Source organism: Megascapheus bottae, chromosome 17, assembly GCF_031878675.1.
Source record: "Megascapheus bottae isolate mThoBot1 chromosome 17, mThoBot2.hap1, whole genome shotgun sequence".
Taxonomy (NCBI): domain Eukaryota; kingdom Metazoa; phylum Chordata; class Mammalia; order Rodentia; family Geomyidae; genus Megascapheus; species Megascapheus bottae.
This window is the reverse complement of record NC_143525.1, coordinates 30297087-30317684: the sequence shown is the minus strand read 5'-3', so window position 1 is coordinate 30317684 and position 20598 is coordinate 30297087. Positions and strand designations below refer to the sequence as shown.

The 20598-nt window shown below is 37.7% G+C and overlaps 1 protein-coding gene across 1 annotated transcript in view; it reads left to right on the top strand.

Annotated features, from left to right (window-relative positions):
* Nucleotides 1-20598, top strand: part of Nlk (nemo like kinase) — a 133878-nt gene that overhangs the window by 73106 nt on the left and 40174 nt on the right. Inside the window, exon 3 of the mRNA XM_090350625.1 lies at nucleotides 8866-8921. Coding sequence (XP_090206751.1) covers nucleotides 8866-8921 — 56 coding nt within the window. The remainder of the gene's footprint in view (nucleotides 1-8865; nucleotides 8922-20598) is intronic.

The following is a 20598-nucleotide window of genomic DNA, read 5'->3' as shown; positions in this document are numbered from 1 at the left end:
TCCAATATTAGAAAAAAAGAAAAGATTATGCTATAGTAAAATGCTATTCATTCATTTTGCTTATGATTCATGCCTTTAGAGTAACTCAGTTAAGTTCCAAAGATAGTGCTACAGTAAATAATATAAGTAAAGAAATAAACGGAGTTCTTAAAAATCTCACCTAAACAGCCAATTCCAGTATAATTTATAAGAGCTGGGTTTTAGAGTCAAAACTGGGTTTGAAATATTGCTCTATTGTGTTTTTTCTTTCCTTTTTTTGGGGGGGGGTCAGTCTTGGGGCTTACACTCTGGGCCTGGGCACTGTCCCTGAGCCCCTTAGCTCAAGGTTACCCCCTCTACCGGCTCTACTGTTTTCTAATAGTGTATCTTAGGCCTTAACTTCTCTGAGGTGTTACATTTTCTTGTTTGCCAAGTGAACATGGTAGAAAAGGAAATAGCTACATATGATTTCTGCAGAAATTCCTTTTGGTTTTGTTTTTTGTTTTTTCCTGGTACTGGTTCTGGGCCTGGGCGCTATCCCTGAGCTTTTTTGCTCAAGGCTATTAGCACTTCCATTTGAGACACAGCTCCACTTCTGTTTTTTTTTGTTTTTTTTTTTTTTTTGTGCTAAGTTGGATATGACAGTCTCAGTTGAATACATAGATAGCAGAGAGCTAGAAAACTAGAAGCAAATTACAATCTACAGCTACTAAATTAGAATCACTCAGGTTTAGGCCCAGGTATTGGTAATTTTTTTAAGCTTTTTTAGGTGTAATAGTAGCAGCCAAGTAAAAAGAAGAAAAATAACTGTCATTGACTTAGAAACCTAAACATGGAACAGATATAAACGTTAAGATGAACTATTTGATAAGACTTGATGGAATAGAGGGAGAAAAGAATGTCATTTTTTAAGGCATTTAAAAAAGATTAACCTGGTCATTTTAGGAAGGTTGAATTTTCATTTGAATGGCTTTTGTGTGTCAGAGAACAGCTACAAAGCTTTTGGGAAGCTTGCCTTTTTCTTTTGGAAACAACCACCAAAGTCGTCATTTTAGACTTTCACTTATCCTCTAAAGCCCATTTAGAGCCCCTTTAAGGTTCATTGATTCCCACCAAGAGACCCTATAATACAAATCTTGGGCTTTTTCTTGGCTTTATGCAGAAGTATTAAGCATATAGTAGGCTGTCAGTCTGTTTGAGGAATATGAATGGGTGAATGAAAGTGAAAAAGGAAAAGAAGTTTGTCTTGAATTTGTAACTTAGTGATGTTTTTCTTGGAATTGTTTTCTCCCTAAGCTCTGGAAGGCTCTCTAGTTGAAGAAGATAGGGCAAGAAGGATATTTTCCTTTATATTGCTTCAGCCAAAATACCTTTTAGGTTAATAAAGAGCATGGATAATCGTACCAATAGGACTCTTCTCTGAAGGCGGACATGTTCAGATGCAGATAGAAGAATATTGTGCTGTAGAGTGTGGAAAAGGATGCCTTGGAGAAACATTACTTTTCAGTGGATTTTGTTTTGTTTGCTTTATTTCAAAAGCTTAAGTATTTGATAAGTTATTGAAGGATTTAAAATAATACAGTATCACATGTCCCTGGATTAGAAAAACTCAATATGGTTGACAGGCCTTTTTTGTTCTCACTTGAACCATGTGTGTGCTGTAATTCCAATCAGAATCCCAGCAGGGCTTTTCATTCATGTGTGTAGAAGTTGGCAAACTTATTCTAAAGTTTTTTGAACTGAAAAGAAATATCTAAAAGAGCCAAATGGTCTTGAAGTTGAATAAAATTAGAAACCTATACAACCAACTTATTCACATTGTTAAACAGGTATGGAGATTCAAGTTAAGCAGCAGAGGAATAGATAAAACGATTCCTGGAATAGACAAGGACTAGGACGTCTGAAAAACCTATAGTTACTATATATTCACCTGATAGAGAAGGTAGGTGCTGGTAGCTTATACCTGTAATCCTACCTACTCAGGAGGCTGAGGAATCCATTTTGTAGCCAACTCAAGCAGAAAAATCCATAAGACTCTTATCTCTGATTAACCACTAAAAAGTTAGAAGTAGAGCTATGGCTGTAGTGGTAGAGCCTCAACATTAAGCAAGTAAGAGCACAAGGCTTTCAGTTCAAGCCCCAGTGTTGGCATGTGCACACATGCTGTGCATACACACAGACACACACAGAATTACAGTAGGGAAAGATGGCCATTTCGATAAACAGTGGAGTCCATTTGATACATATAATTTAAAAAGTAAACTTTAGGCCGGGAGTTTGGCCAAGTGGTAGATGCTTGCCTAGCGTACATGAAGACCTGGGTTCAATTCTTCAGTAGCACATACATAGAAAAAGCTCAAAGTGGTGCTGAGACTGAAGTATTAGAGCTTTAGCCTTGAGAAAGTCCAAGGATAGTACTCAGGCCCTGAGTTTAAGCCCCAGGACTGGCAAAAAAAAAAAGTGAACTTTAGTCCTACTTCACATTATACACATAAGTTAGTTGGATTGAATCATATACTTACATGTGAAAGACAAATTAATAATGCTTCTAGGATAAAATGTCAGAAAATTTCTTTTTCCTATTTTCATTACTGAGAATTGAACTCAGAGTTCTTGTACTTTACCACTTGAGCCATGCCTCCAGCCCAGGAAAATACCTTTACGTGGATATGTAAGATAGGCAAAGATTTCTTAACTGGACAAGTAAAACATTAACCACAAAAACGGACACTATTAATATTAAGAGCTAAAGTTTACTAAAAACTAAGTGGCTAGGACTGAGATTTAGCTTAATGGTAGGTAGCATACTTGCCTAAGTACATGAGGCCCTGTGTTTGACCCCAAGCACCACTAAAAATAATTAACTAATTTTTTAAAAAAGTGTTTATACAAGATAAGGGGCAGGGGTGGGGGGAGGGAAATGGGGACTAAGACATGAGAAAGGGTATCAGTGTAATGCACCTTCTATCTGGTGAATATAATGTAACCCTTCTATTAATTACTATAAAAATAATGTGAAAAAAAGTGTTTAAAGAGGACAATTAAAATAAATGCTTTAGTTGACTTTTTTTTTTTTTCAGACTGTGGGTCACCTGAAACTCATCCATTGACATTGTAAATTTATCAAAACCACTTAGGAGGACTATCCATTTCCACTAAAACTAAATATGTAACTACAGTGACTCAGCAAGAGTTTAACCACTTAAGTAATCAAAGGAAATTAATATATATCCTCAGAAAGACATGTACAAGAATGTTTATATTAACTTTATTAATACCAAAAAATTGTGAAGAATGCAGTTGTCTGCCAGCAGTACTATATGAATATATGGTGGTATATTCCATTTATAAAATGGCATACTGCATAACTGAAAAAGATGAGCCATTGATCTACTTAGCAACATCATAAATTTCACAGGCATACTAATAAGAGGGAAACACTACACAGAAGACTTCACTCTGTATTTGTATCTGTATCTGTTTGCATCTATTTGTGTAGGAATGAATATGGTGACAGAAAAGTTACAACTAAAAAGAGCAAGGGCCTTTTCTAGAAATGTTAAATGCTTTGTTTCTTGACTAAACTTGGACTTGGATATAACAATTCATCAGGTTTTGCTCTTAGGATTTGTGTACATTATGTTACATCTCTATAAAAAAAATTAGCGATAATGTAGTCTTCTCTTATTCTGTGCTAGAGGTCAGTTCTGGCTCCTTTGTTTTAGAGTCCTTGGCATAATAGAAACTCAGTAAATGTTTGTCCTGTGAGTGGTTAAAATTCTTATCCTTACGTTTAAAATTGAGATTATACACAACAGTTTTTTTGTTTGTTTTTGTTTTTTGTCTGTCATAGGACTTGAACTCTGGGTCTGAGTGTTGTCCCTGAGCTCTTCAGCTCAAGGCTACCTACCACCCTACCCCTTGAGCCACAGCGCCACATCTGTTTTTTTCTATGATTAATTGGAAATAAGAGTCTCGCGTTCTTTAGTGCCTGGGCTGGTTTTGAACCTCGATCCTCACACCTCAGCCTCTTGAGTAGCTAGGATTATAAGCGTGAGCCACTGCACCCAGCTCAGCTATATTATATTAGAAATGTTATGTCAGGTGTTGAAAGTATGGCATGGGTAATACAGCCATCTTGAGTGAAAGTGTCAAATACTAAGTTTAATACTGAGTTTAAGTCCTAGTCTTAGATGATGAAAAAAATAAAAAAGAAATGTTATATCGTGTGTGGTGTGTGTGTGTGTGTGTGTGTGTGTGTGTGTGTGTGTGTGTGCTCCAGTACTAGGGCTTGAACTTACAACCAGACACTCTTGCTCAACTCTCTTTTTTACTGGTCCTAACACTTGAACTCAGGGCCTACACACTGTCCCTGAGTCCCTGAGCTTTTTTTGGTCAAGGCTAGCACTCTAGCACTTGAGCCACAGCTTGCTCCTGGCTCTTTTGGTGCTAAATTTGAGATAAGAGTCTCACAGACTTTACTACCCAGGCTAGCTTTGAACCACAGTCCTCAGATCTCAGCCTCTTAGGTAGCTAGGATATGTAGATATGAGCCACCGGCACCTGGCTAAGAAACCCCAACTATTTTAAGTGCAACTTATTCAATAAGCTTGAAACTAAAAACTCTCCTAATGTTTTTCTTGCTTGCCCACTTACATTATTTTTCAGATTACTGGTTCATTTCTGCCAGTCAAAGTTCTAGTTTTGTAGACCTCTGATAAGCCTCTTATGAATACAACAGGCATAAACAATAGGACATAAAACAACAGGCATAAAATAATTCCAGGCAGAATTCAAAATACAGTACCATTGACGTTAACAGTCGAATGCTATAGTGTAAATGTCTAACCTTGTTTTATGTGACTTTTCTTCAAACATGAAATAAGAAAGCTTCATTCTTCTCTCTCAAGGTTTAAAATGTGTGGTTGTCACTTTACTCTAGATAACCTCTAATTACAGCAGATAGATTTGAAGTGTAAAATAGCTGTGTCTAATGGACGCTGTCACTCAGTGTGTTCTGTTTTCCTTCAAGACAGGAGGACATGTGTTGTTCAGATAAAGAGTTGGAGTCCAAAAGATGTCAAGTAAAACACTAATTTCTAACTGGCCTTCCTTATCCATATTAAGTATTTTTTATCATTCAAGAAAGAAATTTATATAAATTTCCAACACTAATTATAGATTTTAAAATATATAATAATTAAATTATTTATTTTTATATAAAAATTGTCTTTGAAGGAACAAAAAGACTGTTTTCTAGAAATACCCTAAATTCTAAATGCAAATTTAAAAGTTTATGTGACACTGAGGTTTGAACTTAGGGCCTTGTACTTGCAGACAGGTGCCTTACCATTTTAGACACCCCATTTTACCCTTTTTCATTTTGGAGATAGGATCTCAAGTTTATTCCTGGGCTAGCCTAGACTGGGGTCCTCCATTTATGCTTATTAATGATGATAGGCACATGGTACCCTGCCACAATATTGGTTGAGCTGGAGCTGGATATCTCACTTTGGCCTGGGGCTAGTCTTGAACCATGAAACTCTTTCGTTTCTGTACTTGTTAATTCCAAAATGAAATATAGATGTTCTTTTAAAAATCATCTAAGGTATTCTAAAATCTCTGATTAACTAGCCTTAAAGTCAGTAATAGAGCTTTTCTTAATTCAAGGAGATTTTAGCTTAATAATTTTAATTTAAAATTTGAAGTGAGAAATATGTGACTGAAAAAAGAGAGACCTTCAAAATAAACAAAGTGTTTTGCCCAAGTGAATTATAAGAAGTAAAAGAGATAGGAGAGAAATGTTGATGTAAAAACTTAAAGGGTAGCCAGGCACCAGAGGCTCACACCTGTAATCCTTGCTACTCAGGAAGCTGAGATCTGAGGATCACTGTTGAAACCCAGCCCACGCACAAAAGTCCTTGAGACTCCGGTTGTTTTTTTGTTTTTGTTTTTGTTTTTTTGTCAGTCATGGGGCTTGAATTCTGGGCCTGGGCGCTCTCTGAGCTCTTCAGCTCAAGGCTACCTCTCTCACTCTACCACTTGAGCCCACAATACCACTTCTGGTTTTTTAGTGGTTAACTGGAAATAAGTCTCACAGACTTTTTTTTTTGGGGGGGGGGGGGTGTTGTGGGGCTTGAACTCTGGGCCTTGGAGCTGTCCCTGATCTCCAGCTCAAGGCTAGAGCTCTACCACTTTGAGCCACAGTGCCACTGCCACTTCAGGTTTTCTGGTGGTTAATTGGAAAAGAGTCTCAAGGGCCATGCCAGTGACTCATGCCTGTAATCCTGGCTACTCAGGAGCCTGAGATCTGAGGATCAAGGTTCAAAGCCAGCCTGGGGAACTAAAGAACATGAGACTCATCTCCAATTAATCACTAGAAGACCAGAAGTGGCTCTGTGGCTCAAGGGTAGGGTGGTAGCCTTGAGCTGAAGAGCTCAGGGATAATGTCCAGGCCCAGAGTCCAAGTCCCAGATGGACAGAACAAAAACAAAAAAAAACCTTAAAGGGCAAAAATTGATGTCACAATATGTAAATCTTATTTCCTGATTTAGACATCAACTTTTTATTTAAATTAATAAATAAAAAGTGAGTGATGGCTATTTGTTAGTGTTTAAAAAAAAAAAACAGGCATCAGTAGTTCATGCCTGTAATCTTCCCTGATACTGAGAAGGCCAAGTTCTAAGGATCATAGCTCCAAGCCATTGCAGATAGGAACGTTCACAAGACAATCTTTTTTTATTTTATTTTTTATTTATTTTTTATTTTTTTGATGCCAGTCCTGGGCTTGAGCTCAGGGCCTGGCTTTCCTGAAGGTTAGAGCTCTACCACTTGAGCCACAATACCACTTCCAGCTTTTTTGTTGTTTTGTTTTGTTTTGCCAGTCCTGGGCTTGAGCACTGTCAGTGGGCTTTCCTCAAGGCTAGAGCTCTACCACTTGAGCCACAGCACCACTTCGACTTTTTCTATGTATGTGATACCAAGGACCTGAACCCAGGTCTTTGTACCTGCTAAGCAAACACTCTACCACTAGGCCAAACTCCTGGTCCTCTGGAGACAATCTTATCTCGTTAATCACCCCCCCCCTCCAAAATAAATAAATAAATAAATAAATAAAAGTAGTGGCTCAAGTGGTAGAGCAAAGCTTTGAGAACAAAAGCTCAAGGACCACACTCAGGGCCATTACTAAAACAAATTACTGTAAAGCTATTGGTTCAATCTTTAGCACAGAAATACAACTAAACAGACTTTTAGATTTAATAATTATATCTTAAGCTTTTATCTGCTAGGGATACTTAGCTGATTTATAACTGAAAAAATTGTGGTATTTCAAAATTATATGTGAAGAGATGTTATAAATGAATGAGCCTGAGGACAACTAACCAGATATTATTTACATGGACATTCTTCATCTTACTCCATCTACTTGTGTATGGTTTAAACTCACCGAGATAAAATTTTTACCTTAAAAATTAAGATAAAGTTTAGAAAATTTGAATTTGTACCATATTTTTGATTTCCTGCTGGCTTCTTCCATCCCTTTTGAGCCTGATGCTTCTCATTATCCAGCTATGTTCAGATTCTCAGGTGTGACACCACAAATAGGAGTTACGGCTTAGATAGCTGTAGGGAAACTAGTCTTTCTGTTATGTTGCATTGGTTTATGCTGCTTTTTTTTATTTGTTTTGCTTTGTTTGATTGTGGCAATTGAACAGCCTGAGTGCTGTCCCTGATCTCCTCAAGTCAAGGCTACCACCCTATCCTTTGAGCCATAGCATCACTTCCAATTTTCTGATGGTTAATTAGAGATAAGAATCTTGTGGACTTTAGTGCAGAGGCTTGCTTTGAACCTCAATCCTCAGATCTCAGACTCCTGAGTAGCTAGGATTACATGCATGAGCCACTGCGCCCGGCTTTGCTGCTTTTTTTTAATTAAATATTTTGATTTGAGATACCTCTTGACATCTTTGAACTTGAATGAAATCCACAATGCCTAATAAGATTTAAGAGATTTTGTGTGATACATTTCCTGTCTTCCTCTATTTATACCAGTCTGTTTTCTTCATTCCCACTATATTCCACAAGCACTCATTTTTCTGTTTTTTGGGTGTTTTTTTTTTCTTTTTTCTGCTAGTCCTGTGTCTTGAACTCAGGACCTGAGCACTGTCCTTGGGTTTTCTCAGGGCTAGAGCTCTACCACTTGAGCCACAGCACCACTTTTGGCTTTTACTATGTATATGGTACCAAGGAATCAAACCCAGGTATGTCTTTGTGCATGCTAGGCAAACACTCTACTACTAGGCCAAACTCCCCACCCTACTTTTCTGTTTTTATAAGCAGGTTCAGCATCTTTACATTGCCTGTTCATTGACTGGCCAACTCCTACCCTGCTCTTAAGTCTTAGACTAAGTAGTGTTACTTCAGCCATACAGTTTTCTTCATTATAGTAGATTTGATTATATATTTGTGTAATTGCTTATTTATTTCATGCTTTCCTGCTTTCTAAGTCATGTATGCAGGGATGATACCTGTTTTGCTCATCGGTGTAATCCAAGAGTTTACCAATGTACCCATCAGAAGAATGTGTGTACCCATGTCCCTTAAAGCAACAGTAATTCTTAAAAATAGGGCATTTCTTCTCAACACTCTAGGCAAGGATTTTGTTAGCACATAGTGTACCATAGTTGCCTCTTGCATTTTGGATTTGTCTGCATTGCTTTTTAGGCAGTTAAATTTACTAACTCAGTAAGTCTATGGTGCTTGACTGTTACATTAAATTTCATTGGACAGTTGTAACTGCTTTAAATCATTAAGTTAACAATATTACTTCATTTATCTGAAATTTGTTTCCTTTTTCTCTAAATTTGACTTTTTTTCTTTTCACAGGTACTCTCTGCCCTTGACATACTCCAACCTCCACACATTGACTATTTTGAAGAAATGTATCCTAACCAGGGAATGTGAAAGAAGGACACCATTTTTTAAGTTAATTTGTTCTTCTAGCATCTTTTTGGGAATTCATACCTTGAACTATATCAAGCCTCATCTTTGCAGAAGTTGTAGAGTACTCTTGAAGCCAGGTAATTTTGAAATCCCAAGTATCTGGCAGAGTCAGTCCTGTAGTGAGTCTACAACAGGACATCTGAACAGATAACCTTGTAGGATAAATTACAATCCCATTTTGTAGATGAAACCATACCAGCCATATTGCAGTAAAACCCAATGAAGTCGTAGTTGCTTGTCAACTAAGAAAAGTATTGCCCTTCCCTGTAACACTTGGGGTATGGTAAAAATAAAAGAGTTAAGTAAGCTAAATGACCTCTTGTTAGGCTAAGTAGGCTGAATGCCATGTGCCATATGATGGTGGTGATAATAGCCATTATTTATATAGTTTTTATTGCATGCCAGACAGTTGTGAATTCTATACACAGAGGAGTTTGTTTGATCCTGTAACAACCTCCTGGAAGGGTGCTGTTGTTCTCATTTTATAGAAAAGGAACAAAAGGTAAAGAAAGTTGGCCAAGATTACAGAGCTAGGATGTGTTTGGGACTAAAATTCAATTATAAGCAGTTAGACTATGGTTTCTTGTTTTCAACCCCTCCCTATATGATAAAGGCTATAACAGTCTCCTATTACTACTATTTTTGTTTTAAAATAGTGTGTTGATATCATGAATAATAAGGAACTATAAAATAATGCATGGTAAATAGTTTCTGGAGCTGCATGGAAAAAAGGCAGGGGGTGAAGGGGGCTGGAATGTAGATTAGTCCATTAGGTATTCCTAAGCAAAGTGTCACCAGTTTCCTTTCTGCAGTTAAAGCCTTAAGTGGAAGACAGGGAATCTTAAATCATTTTGTTTGGTAAGCAAGTTCATGATCATGCCGTTTATTCAATCTAGGCTTTGAATTAATACTTTAGGTCTGTTACTACAAATGGCAGCTAGTATAATAGATTCTTTTTCTGATTCAACAGTGAAATAAAGGAGATTTTCATTCTTAACACAGGTGGTAGGTAATTTCATTCTAGACAATTATATTTTCTAATTTCCTTAGAAACTGGTAACAATTAAAACCTTCCCAGAGAGAAAGAGAACAAATAGCTTTAGTTGGCTGGGGAATTGAGAAACCATATAAGGTAGGTTACTGATCCACACAGCTGGGATGCTTTGATTAGATAAACCTGATCTCTTAAATGCTATAATCCTTAGTGATATTTCAATCCACAAGTCTTTTGTAGATTTAATCTGTTTGTACAGTACAATTCAGTAGATTTGGAAGGGCCCAGCCTTGCACATTGCAAAGAAAGGGCTGTCAACTTGACCAGCTCCTGGCTGATAAGACTATCTTGATATTTTGAGTCCTGCCAAATCCTTCTGATATGGTCTTTATTCAGAAAGTACAAAATTTGGCCAGGCATGGTAGTGTGTACTTGTAATCTCAGAACTTGGGAGGTGAGTACAGAAGATCTATGAGTTTGTGCCCAGCCAGTGCTACGTAATGACAGTCTATCTAAATAAATTAGCAAATAAGTTTTTTTTAAACAAAAAGTACAGAATTTACCTAAGGAACGAAGAGAAGAAGAATCAAGAAAGTGAAAAGTTCTGTTTTTCCTCAGCTTTATGTCAGTAGTAGCAACTGAGGAGAAGGCTAATTATTAATAGTACATATTACTTGATTCCATAGCCTTTGTGAAGATTGCCTGGGGCCTTGCTGGAGGAAAGGAAAGCGCTGATGGGAGTAGCAATTATTTAACTTAGCAGAAATGCTTTCCTGCACCCAGCTAAGAGCTACCTTCTGTAACCTTAACTGTGAAACAGAAATCCATGTACTTAAAGGTAGTTTATCAGCATGTGTTACTGTTTTCATCTCATTGGAAAAGAAATTGCTGAAACCAAGCTTTTAAGTTAAAAGAAATATCCTTTATTAAATATGCAATGTATTATGTTTAGATTGTATCTGGAGTTCCAAGACCACATTCAGGTTTGATGATTCACTAAAAAGACTCAAAAGCCCTTGTTCTTTCTTATTTATAGTTTATTGTAGCAAAAAGCTTGAAGATTAAAATCAGTAAAGGATGGGCTGGGAATGTGGCTTAGTGGTAGAGTGCTTGTCTAGCATTCATGAAGCCCTGGGTTTCATTTCTTAGTACCACATTAACAGAAAAAGCCAAAGCTGGCACTGTGGCTGAAGTGGTAGAGTGATAGCCTTGAGCAGAAAGAAGCTCAGGAACAGTGCCCACACCCACACCCTGAGGTCAAGCTCCAGGACTTAAAAAAAAAAAAATCAGCAAAAGAAAAAGGCTCACAGGGCTTCACGTGAGTTTGCCAGTGTCCTTTTCCAGTAGAATTATATAGACAGGAATTAGTTTTTGCAGTAATCATGTAGAACAACACGGATAAGTGTTACCACCCAACAAGCTCACCTAAGCTGTGATGTCAGGAACTACATTGTGGGTCAGTTCCATAGGCATAGAGCTCTCAAGTGACAGACCGTTAGCCACTCAGTCTCCAGCCTCCCCTCCTTTACCTGCCCCAGCTCAAATAAATACAGCATGGTCCAAAGCCTTAGATAAACAAATGGAGATGTCTACCATGAATCAAATTGCAAGCATCAATTATGTGTCCTGACCAAACTATAAGTATACTAAGACACTGTTTTTCCCATTTAAGAAATTTGGCGGCCAGGCAGGGTGGCTCAGGCCTGTAATCCTAGTTACTCAGGAGGCTGAGAACTGAGGTATCACGGTTCAAAGCCAGCCCAGGCACTGAAGACCTTGAGACTCTTATCTGCAATTAACCACTAGAAAACAGGAAATGGGGCTGTGGCTCAAGGGTAGGGTGGTAGCCTTGAGCTGAAGAGCACAGGGACGGCCCAGAGTTCAAGCCCCGTGACCCACAAAAGAAAGAACAAAAGGAAGGAAAGAAAGAAAGAGAAATTTGGTAAATACAAGTATATTAAGTAAATGACAAATAGATTTAAAATCTCTTCACTGTACACTTGACTAAATCTATTTTGTTTTATAATTCAAGCACAAATTATACCAACATTAATTTTGTGTAGTTAGATTTGTTGGGAGAGTCTTAGATTTTACTATAAGATATGTCTTTCAATTTCTTCCCTGTTTGTATGATATGCTTGTTTGTGTTTTTTTACTGTCATTGTTTTCATTTTTTGAGACAAGGTTTCACTATATAACCAGGCTAGCCTCAAACTTGCTATCTTCCTGCCTCAACCCCTGAAGTGTGAGATTACAGGTGTATACTCTGTACTACCTTGTATGGCTATTGGATGATAAGTTTGGGGAATACAGTTAGTGGGTTTTTTGTTTGTTTGTTTTTGGTGGGTCATGGGGCTTGAACTCAGCCTGGGCCCTGTCCCTGAGCTCTTCAGCTCAAGGCTGCTGTCCTACCCCTTAGCCTAACTCCACTTCCCATTTTCTAGAGGTTAATTGAGTCTCAGCTCCTTTTGTGCCAGGCCTGGCTTTGAACCTTGATCCTCAGATCTCAACCTCTTGAGTAGGATTACAGGTGTGAGCCACCACGCCCAGCCTACAGTCAGTGTTTAAACAGCAATCTCCTGCATAAAGATATCAAGGAAGGGCCGGGAGTTTGGCCTAGTGGTTAAAGTGCTTGCCTAGCATGCACGAAGGCCCGGGTTCGATTCCTTGGTACCACATACATAGAAAAAAGCCAGAAGTGGTGCTGAGGCTCAAGTGGTAGAGCTCTAGCCTTGAGAAAGTCCAAGGACAGTGCTCAGGCCCTGAGCTCAAGCCCAGGACTGGCAAAAAAAAAGATATCAAGGAAACCTCATTGTCAATACCATCCAATTAAAGTCTCTGGTGTGTGTGTGTGTGTGTGTGTGTGTGTGTGTGTGTGTGTGTGTGTGTGTGTTCTTTCTACAATAGTAGTAACATCAAGTTTTAAAGCCTTTCATATTGTTAAGCATTTCTTATTAATTTTATTCCATAAATATAAGTATCATCCAGAATTAGGATTTTTGTCTGATTCGCACAGCATTATATTCTTTTTTTTTATTGTCAGGATAATATATAAAGGGTTTACAGTTACATTCATCAGGTAGTAGGTGCATTACTTCTCACACATTAATACCCCTTCTCATGTTTTTGTCCCTGTTTCCCTCCCACCTCAGCAGTATATTCTTAAAACTTAGGAAAGGGTCTGACGCATCAGTACAAAATAATTTCTTGTTAAATAAACAAATAAAATAGTTGCTGCCCCCAACTTTATAATCTAGTGTAAGATACAGTGACACAGTCCCCTAAACAGTAATTATAGGTTGGAAAGTATGTTGATTGTTTAAAAAAACAAAAAATAGAATAGTGGGGGGCACTGATTTCCAGTCTTTCCCATTTTAGTTTTCCAAACTGGATTACTTGGAAAACATTTGGTGATTTAAACAAAAACAGATTTATCTAGTATCACCAGTCCTAGCTCTTTTCATCTGAGGCCTAAGACAGAAATGCAGAAAATGGTAAAACTCAGGAAAAGCAGATGGGACAGTTTCTAATGTAAATGCTATTACTGTCTGGTCCATCTTGTTACTCATTTGGCCATTTAACACTATTAGGTGTATGAGTACTGTGCTAATTTCTTAATGCATACAAAAATGAGTTGCACATTTTTTTAACTTTTTTTTTTTTTTGGCCAGTCCTGGGCTTGAGCTCAGGGTCTGAGCACTGTCCTTGGACTTTCTCAAGGCTAGAGCTCTACCACTTGAGCCTCAGCACCACTTCCAGCTTTTTTCTATGTATGTGGTACCGTGGAATTGAGCCCAGGTCTTCATGCATGCTAGGCAAGCACTCTAGCACTAGGCCAAACTCCTAGCCCTTAGTTTAACTTCTTTAAAAGCTTAAATATATTGCCTTAGTCCCAAAAGGTAAGAAACTGGTCCCAGATCATTTGTAAATAACATCTGTTGTTGTCTAGTGTAGCAGGCTAGAAGTACTTTAAAGATAAGGTAAGAAATAGCTGTCATATATTGCAAGATGTGCCAAAAGAATGTAGACAGGTGGTAGAATTTTGAAAAGAGAGATTACTTCAGAAAGGAAAAATCAAGTCAGGTGACTGAGGAGGAAAAGACTAGATCATTGTCAAAGGATAAGAATTCGGGCAATAGTAGATAGTCCAGATGGAATAAGTACCAAGACCAACTTTGAAGAATGGTCAGTCATCCAGTTGACCAGAAATTTGTATGCACAGATAAGAAAACTAGCTGGTCTCTGCCAACTGATAGAAGGCTTTGAATGTTGAGCTACAGAAACAGTTCTTTATTCACTAAGCACTGGCAAAGCTTTTTTGTAATATAACAGAGTCAGAAGTATACTTGAAAAACTAACAAGGGGTTTCTTTTGAGATAGTGAAAAGAAGCTGCTCTAGAAAAGGATAGAGGAATACTTATATAACACTTTGTGATGGCACTGAACTGTTTGGTTAAATATTATTGAAGAGTATTTCACCACAACTTAAAAATACATGGACCAGACTTCCTTGACTGAGAGGCTCAGTTAGAGAAAAGAGTGATACCAAGATGGAGTTTCATGATCCTCAGTTTGTTTGTTTCCTGCCCTAACTTTTGCCCTCTACCCTCAGCAAAGAGGTTACAGCCGACAGTGTAAATGTCACAAGCCATTATTATTACCCTTAAGTTCCTCATGGTTTAATGAGGCTCATAGTTGTCAAACAGTTACAATACCAGAGTAGTCAGTTTTCCAGTAGAGAGTCACCAACTTTTCTTACAGGTTTGAAAAAGGAAAACGTCCTCTGCTCTGTTATCCTTTTCTTCCAAAGGCTTTTTTTTTTTTTTTTGCCAGCCCTGAACTTGAGCTCAGGGCCTAAGCACTGTGCTTGGGTTTTTTCTCAAGGCTAGAGCTCTACCACTAGAGCTACAGCACCACTTCCAGTATTCCTTTGTATATCAGTTCATTAAAGTATAGTTACATTTAGTAGGATTTAGTATATTTTCAGTTTCCAGTTAAATTACTATTCTTATTATTATCATTATTATTATTTTGGTTAGTCATGGGGCTTGAACTCTAGGCCTGGATGTTGTCCTGAGCTCTTCAGCTCAAGGCTACCACCCTACCCCTTGAGCCACAGCACCACATTTGGTGGTTAATTGGAGATAAGAGTCCCACGGACTTTAGTGCTTGGGCTGGCTTTGAGCTGCGATCTTCAGATCCCAGCCTCCTGAGTAGCTAGGATTACAGGCATGAGCCACCATGCCTGGCTTTAAATTCTTTTTTGTCTGACCAAATTTCAAGGGAAGTTTTATTTCTATTCTTAGGTCTATGTAGTCCTTTTTGTGTACCTATACAAATAATAGTGTGAAACAATGCAAGGAAATGGTACATGGATATTACAATATTCATTCTACAACTTTTAAAATGTATACTGTGAATCTATGGATAAAGCACTATATCAGATCATAAATTTAGGCAGATGAGGCAGATATTTTAGGGAATCCCATTTTTTTCTTCTCTTCCCAGTTACATACCAGACTTCTTTGGTCTTTTGTTCTCCATATATTTTGAACCTCTCTACCCTTTCGAACTGTTTCTTTTCAACAACCTTGTTAAAATCTCTAACCACACTGGGCATGTTGGTACAAACTTGTTACCTAACAAGTGGGAGGCTAAGGCATGAGGATTGTGAGCTTGAGGCTAGCGTGGCTATGTAGGTAGTTCCTGTATCCGTGCCTCCAAAACAAATAAAACAAATTCTCTAGCCAGATGTGAACAAAAGCAGTAGGTACTGCTGGGTGGCTAAGAAGCACCTGGCGATTGATATGTGGACGTCTGCCAGGCCCTCCCTTCATAATGCTGTTGTGTGAGCTGTTTTTTGATCAAATGACAACATTCATGGGACAGCATTCATGCGGTTTCATTATAAAGCAGACTGGAAAAATGCTCTCAAGGTCTATTAGGAAGAACAGCTTTTGGAACTAAATTGTCTGGTCATAAGAAGTTAGTTTTTGCTGACGTATTCAGAGGTAGTGATTGTAATTTGGGGCTTCATTTTTAGATGGTATATTAATACTGTATTGGAAGTAAGAAGAAAGATGATAGTCTGTATGACTATTATTCTTGGCTCTCTGAGTGGGTTAAGAGGTAATTGAAGAATTTATCTTTCATGAGTAAACACATCTGGAGCATTAAAATGTCCCTAATGTAGGTAGAGGGTTATTTTTCAATTATTTTTCTGTTACTCGGTTTTGAATTCAGGATCTTGCTGGGCACGTACTTTACCACTTGATCCATTCTCTCAACCCCCCCCCCCTTTTTTTTTTGCTTTAGTTATTTTTCCAGAGTCCATATTTCTGCCTGGCCTGACCTGGGTTGGAACTTCCTATTTATACCTCTTCCATAGCTAGAATGACGGGAGTGTTTCCCTATACCCAACTTATTGGTTGAGAGGCTTCACTGACTTGTTTCAATCTTGTTTGGGTTTAGACTCAGTCCATGATTTTTCCCAGTCTTTATCCAAAGTAACTAGAATTACAGGTCTGAATAACATCCAGCTTCATGTTTTACATGTAGATATAAATATATAGATATAGATAGATGGAGAGAGAGAGAAATATGAATAGAATGACTATTCTAGTCATTCCCATTACTTTGGCTTTTCTTTTTTTTCTTTCCCCTTCCTAGGTTTTGAAACCAAGGCCACAAGCATGCTGGGCAAGCCCTGTACTACTTGGGCCACAACCCCAGCTACATTCTTTGCCTCTTCATATCTAGGCTTATACATATGTGCATTTGCTTTGAAGGGTTATGACAGTAGAAGATTACTTATGACTAGGCTCTGTCATCCACCTTTGACAGCTTGTTTTTACTTTCTCCAGTATACTATCTGAAGAAAAGGGCTGAAGTTTGAAATGATATTTTTCTCAAGAATATTCTTATTGCTATATTACCTGTATGTTTATAGTCTAAATGATAAAGACTCATCCAACAACCTTCTGGGCTATAACAGACGATTTAAAATGACAGCTTTCTGATTTTTTTTTCTGGTGATAGAATTGATTTTTAGTCAGCTTTAAATTGTAATTGATGTAGTTTTAATTTTTGACATTGTATACAACAAATCACTTGCTTTAAAAAGAAAAGGAATTTGCTTTTGCCTGGTGAAGAGATTGTTATGTTTAAACATTTTAACAGAGTGACCTTTTATTCCATTGATTTCTATAGAGAAGAGCAGGCATGCTTCAGAAAAGGTCAGTGATTCTAATTGAAGCTCACACCGATTTTTTTCTGGTTACAGAGGCACCCATGTTTTGTGTTTCAAAGAAGGTAGTGACCATTTGTTACAAGAGAACACAGTTCTCTCTTACACATTGCTGTTTTTCCTTCATGCGTAAAGCTTTGTTTGAAATCAACAATATCCACAAACCATATTAATATAATGCCTTCACTTTTATCAGATCAGTGTCATGTCTGAGATTTAGGCTGAAATTTCCTGTAGGTTTGACTTTAGAAGAAAGTGTAAGGAAAGAGATTTTTATTAAGCCTCATATATTTATGGTTGTGGAATTTTTTTCTTTCAGTCAATATGACAGGATTTCAGAATTAGTATTCCAAGTGTTTACACATGTTTTAGCAATCTTTCTTGCACTTATCATATGAGAGACTCCGTTTGAGTGTTTAATAAACAGTTATATGCAAGTAAGCATCAGTTTGCTGTGTCCATTGGGAAAGTCACCTGACTCGTTTGTTTCAGCTTGTATATAGCATTAAGATGAAGGCTATTAAAAAAAGTTGTAGACCATTACAGGTGTTGAAGGCTCATGCCTGTAACTTACCTACTCAGAAGGCTGAGATGTGAGGATCATAGTTTGAAACCAACCTAGGTAGGAAAATCACCAAAAAGCCAGAAGTAAGCTGTAGCTCAAGTGATAGAGCCTTGCCCAGGCCTTGAGTTCAAGCCCCAAGACGAGTCAGTCTCACACACACACACACACACACACACGCACACACACACACACGCACACACGCTTATAGAACAGCTGCTAATAAATATTTAATGTTGAAAGTTTATTTTTACTATATAATCTAGCTTATGGTTTCTGCCCAATATGAAATAGTTTCCACTATCTGAAATCAGTAAAAGATGTTTATAGATTAAAATTGGCTTTTCAAAGCTTTCTGTTCATATTCTGTGGGAAAGAGTTTGAATCGTTTATGGGAAATAGGTTCTCCAATTTTTTCTCCCAATGCAGATAAATCAGTTAAGTGCACTTAGTTCCTGTGCAAGCTTTTTATATTGCATTCATAATTTTTCATATATTAGTAGCTCCTTGTAAATAGAAAATTGAGCTGAGCACCAGGCTCACACCTATAATCCTAAATACTCAGGAGGCTGAGATCTGAGGATTGTGGTTCGAACTCAGCCAGGCAGAAAATTCCCTATGAGACTTTTATCTCCATTTAACCACTGGGGGTGGGGAGAGGGAGAGGGAGAGAACTGTAGATCAAATGATAGTAGAATGCTAGCTTTGAGCACAAAGAGGCTCAGGGACAGTACCCAGACCCTAAGCTCCAAGCTCATGACCAACCAAAAAACAAACAAAAAATTAAATCTACTCTGCCTCTCTTGAGCAAGCAAGCTACCTTCTTAAATTCTGTACTCTCGAAGTTTTTTTTAAACCCAGCAGGTAAATTTTTACACAAGACAATCACAACTTTTTACACATATGCGTAATTTAAGCCACTCAGAAGTTGTTAGCTGTCTGCTATTTAAATGTTTGCTTAGTGGTGCTTCATTGTGGTACATTTATTTGCATAACATCTCAACAATTAGTAATACAAATTTATTTCTAGTAGTTTATAAGCTTCCCACTTCTTAATGATGCTGTGTAATGAATCAGTTTTATTCTTTCTCTTTTGTTTGAGAGATAGATAGCAAGCCTGAACATAAGAATGTTTTCCTTCATTCCATAATCCCAGAGCATTCTTATAGTAAGAACCTGACCAGCTAGGTGTCTTTTTTCAGCCTCAAGAACCTTGGTGGCTACTCCAATAAATGTTCTTGTTATTGGAGCATAATTAACAGCCATCTCTAAAATTGGTACTGTACTCATTTCTTTTGCTGCATTCTTATCCTCCTGTAGTTGACAACAGAACTCTTGAGTTTGGGACTTAACAACACATCATTAAATTGGAACAAAATCTTCATCCTGTGTTTATTTAAAAATCCATCGAGGGGCTGGAAGTTTGGCCTAGTGGTAGAGTGCTTGCCTAGCATGCACGAAGACTCGGGTTCAAGTCCACGGTACCACATACATAGAAAAAAGCTGGAAGTGGTGCTGAGGCTCAAGTGGTAGAGCTCTAACCTTGAGAAAGTCCAAGGACAGTGCTCAGACCCTGAGCTCAAGCCCAGGACTGGCAAAAAAAAAAAAAAAAAGATTGTAAAAATCCATCGAGTTGATTCATGGCCTACCCTGACCACATTGTGCTAGTTTGAGGTAATCTATTCGTAGTGATATTTCTGAACTAGACTGTCCACTCATTAGAATGAAAGAGGCTAATGGTACTCAGAGCAGTACCTGGCTTGTAGGAAGTGCCATTAAAGCAGTAAGGGAAGGCCTTATTGAGGAGGCAGAACTTAGTAAAGATTGAAATAGGAAGAACCCCTGGGAACCTGCTGATAAAGTGTCAAGCCCACCAACTGCAGATGACATTAGTGAATACTTGTAAACAAATGGACTTCCATAAGTAACAAACCTAACCAGAGTTTAGAGAATACTTAAAAAAAAAATGATGACATTAACTGTTAATTTGGAATAGGTTCTTAACTCATGAGTACTTAACTCCTCTTCTTCCCAAGAAGTACATTTAATGTTCTGCTAGCATTGGTAAGCCTTCCATCCATTCAACTTGTGTCTTTCCTACTGCTATTTACATTGCCAGACTTTTTTATTAGAAATTTAAGGTATAATTCTCTTCTTCAGGCTGAGATTCCAAGAAACACCTCCCCATAATATTTACCAGATCTACCTTTCTAGTGCCCCACTCTCCCTCTCCTCTCTTCCTCCTTCTTCCTCCCTTCCTCTCTCTCCTCTCATTCTTTCTCTTTTTCTCTTTTCCTTTCCTTTCCTTCCTTTCTCTTTACTTTTCCTTTCTTTCATTCTTTCTCTTTTTGTTTCTTTTCTTTCTCTTTCATCCTTTTCTTCTTCCTTCCTCCTTTCTTTCCCTTCTTTCTTTATTTCTTCCTTTCTCCTTCCCTCCCCTTTCTCTGTCATTCCTTTGAAAGCATTTTCTACCTGCATATAAATTACCTGGACTTCAGTGTATTGCAAATCCTTTTTAAAAAAAAATCTGTTTGAAGTTTCAACTTAGGTGGAATTTTTTTCTCCTCTGTTTTGAAGAAAGGCACTATAGTTGGAACAATTTAATTCACACTACCTCTTTGAAACACCTGTGTTCAGGTGAAGCCAAAAAAAATTGAAAGCTTGAATCTGGTCTATTCACCTCTCTATTAAAATATAAATATATCTTTAAAACTTCCCAGCTGGTGGGGATAAAATGCTGTCAAAGCTCCCCAGTATTAAAGGGTAATATTGAATAACTACAAAGCCATGCCTAATTTGAGCTTCTGTATAAAA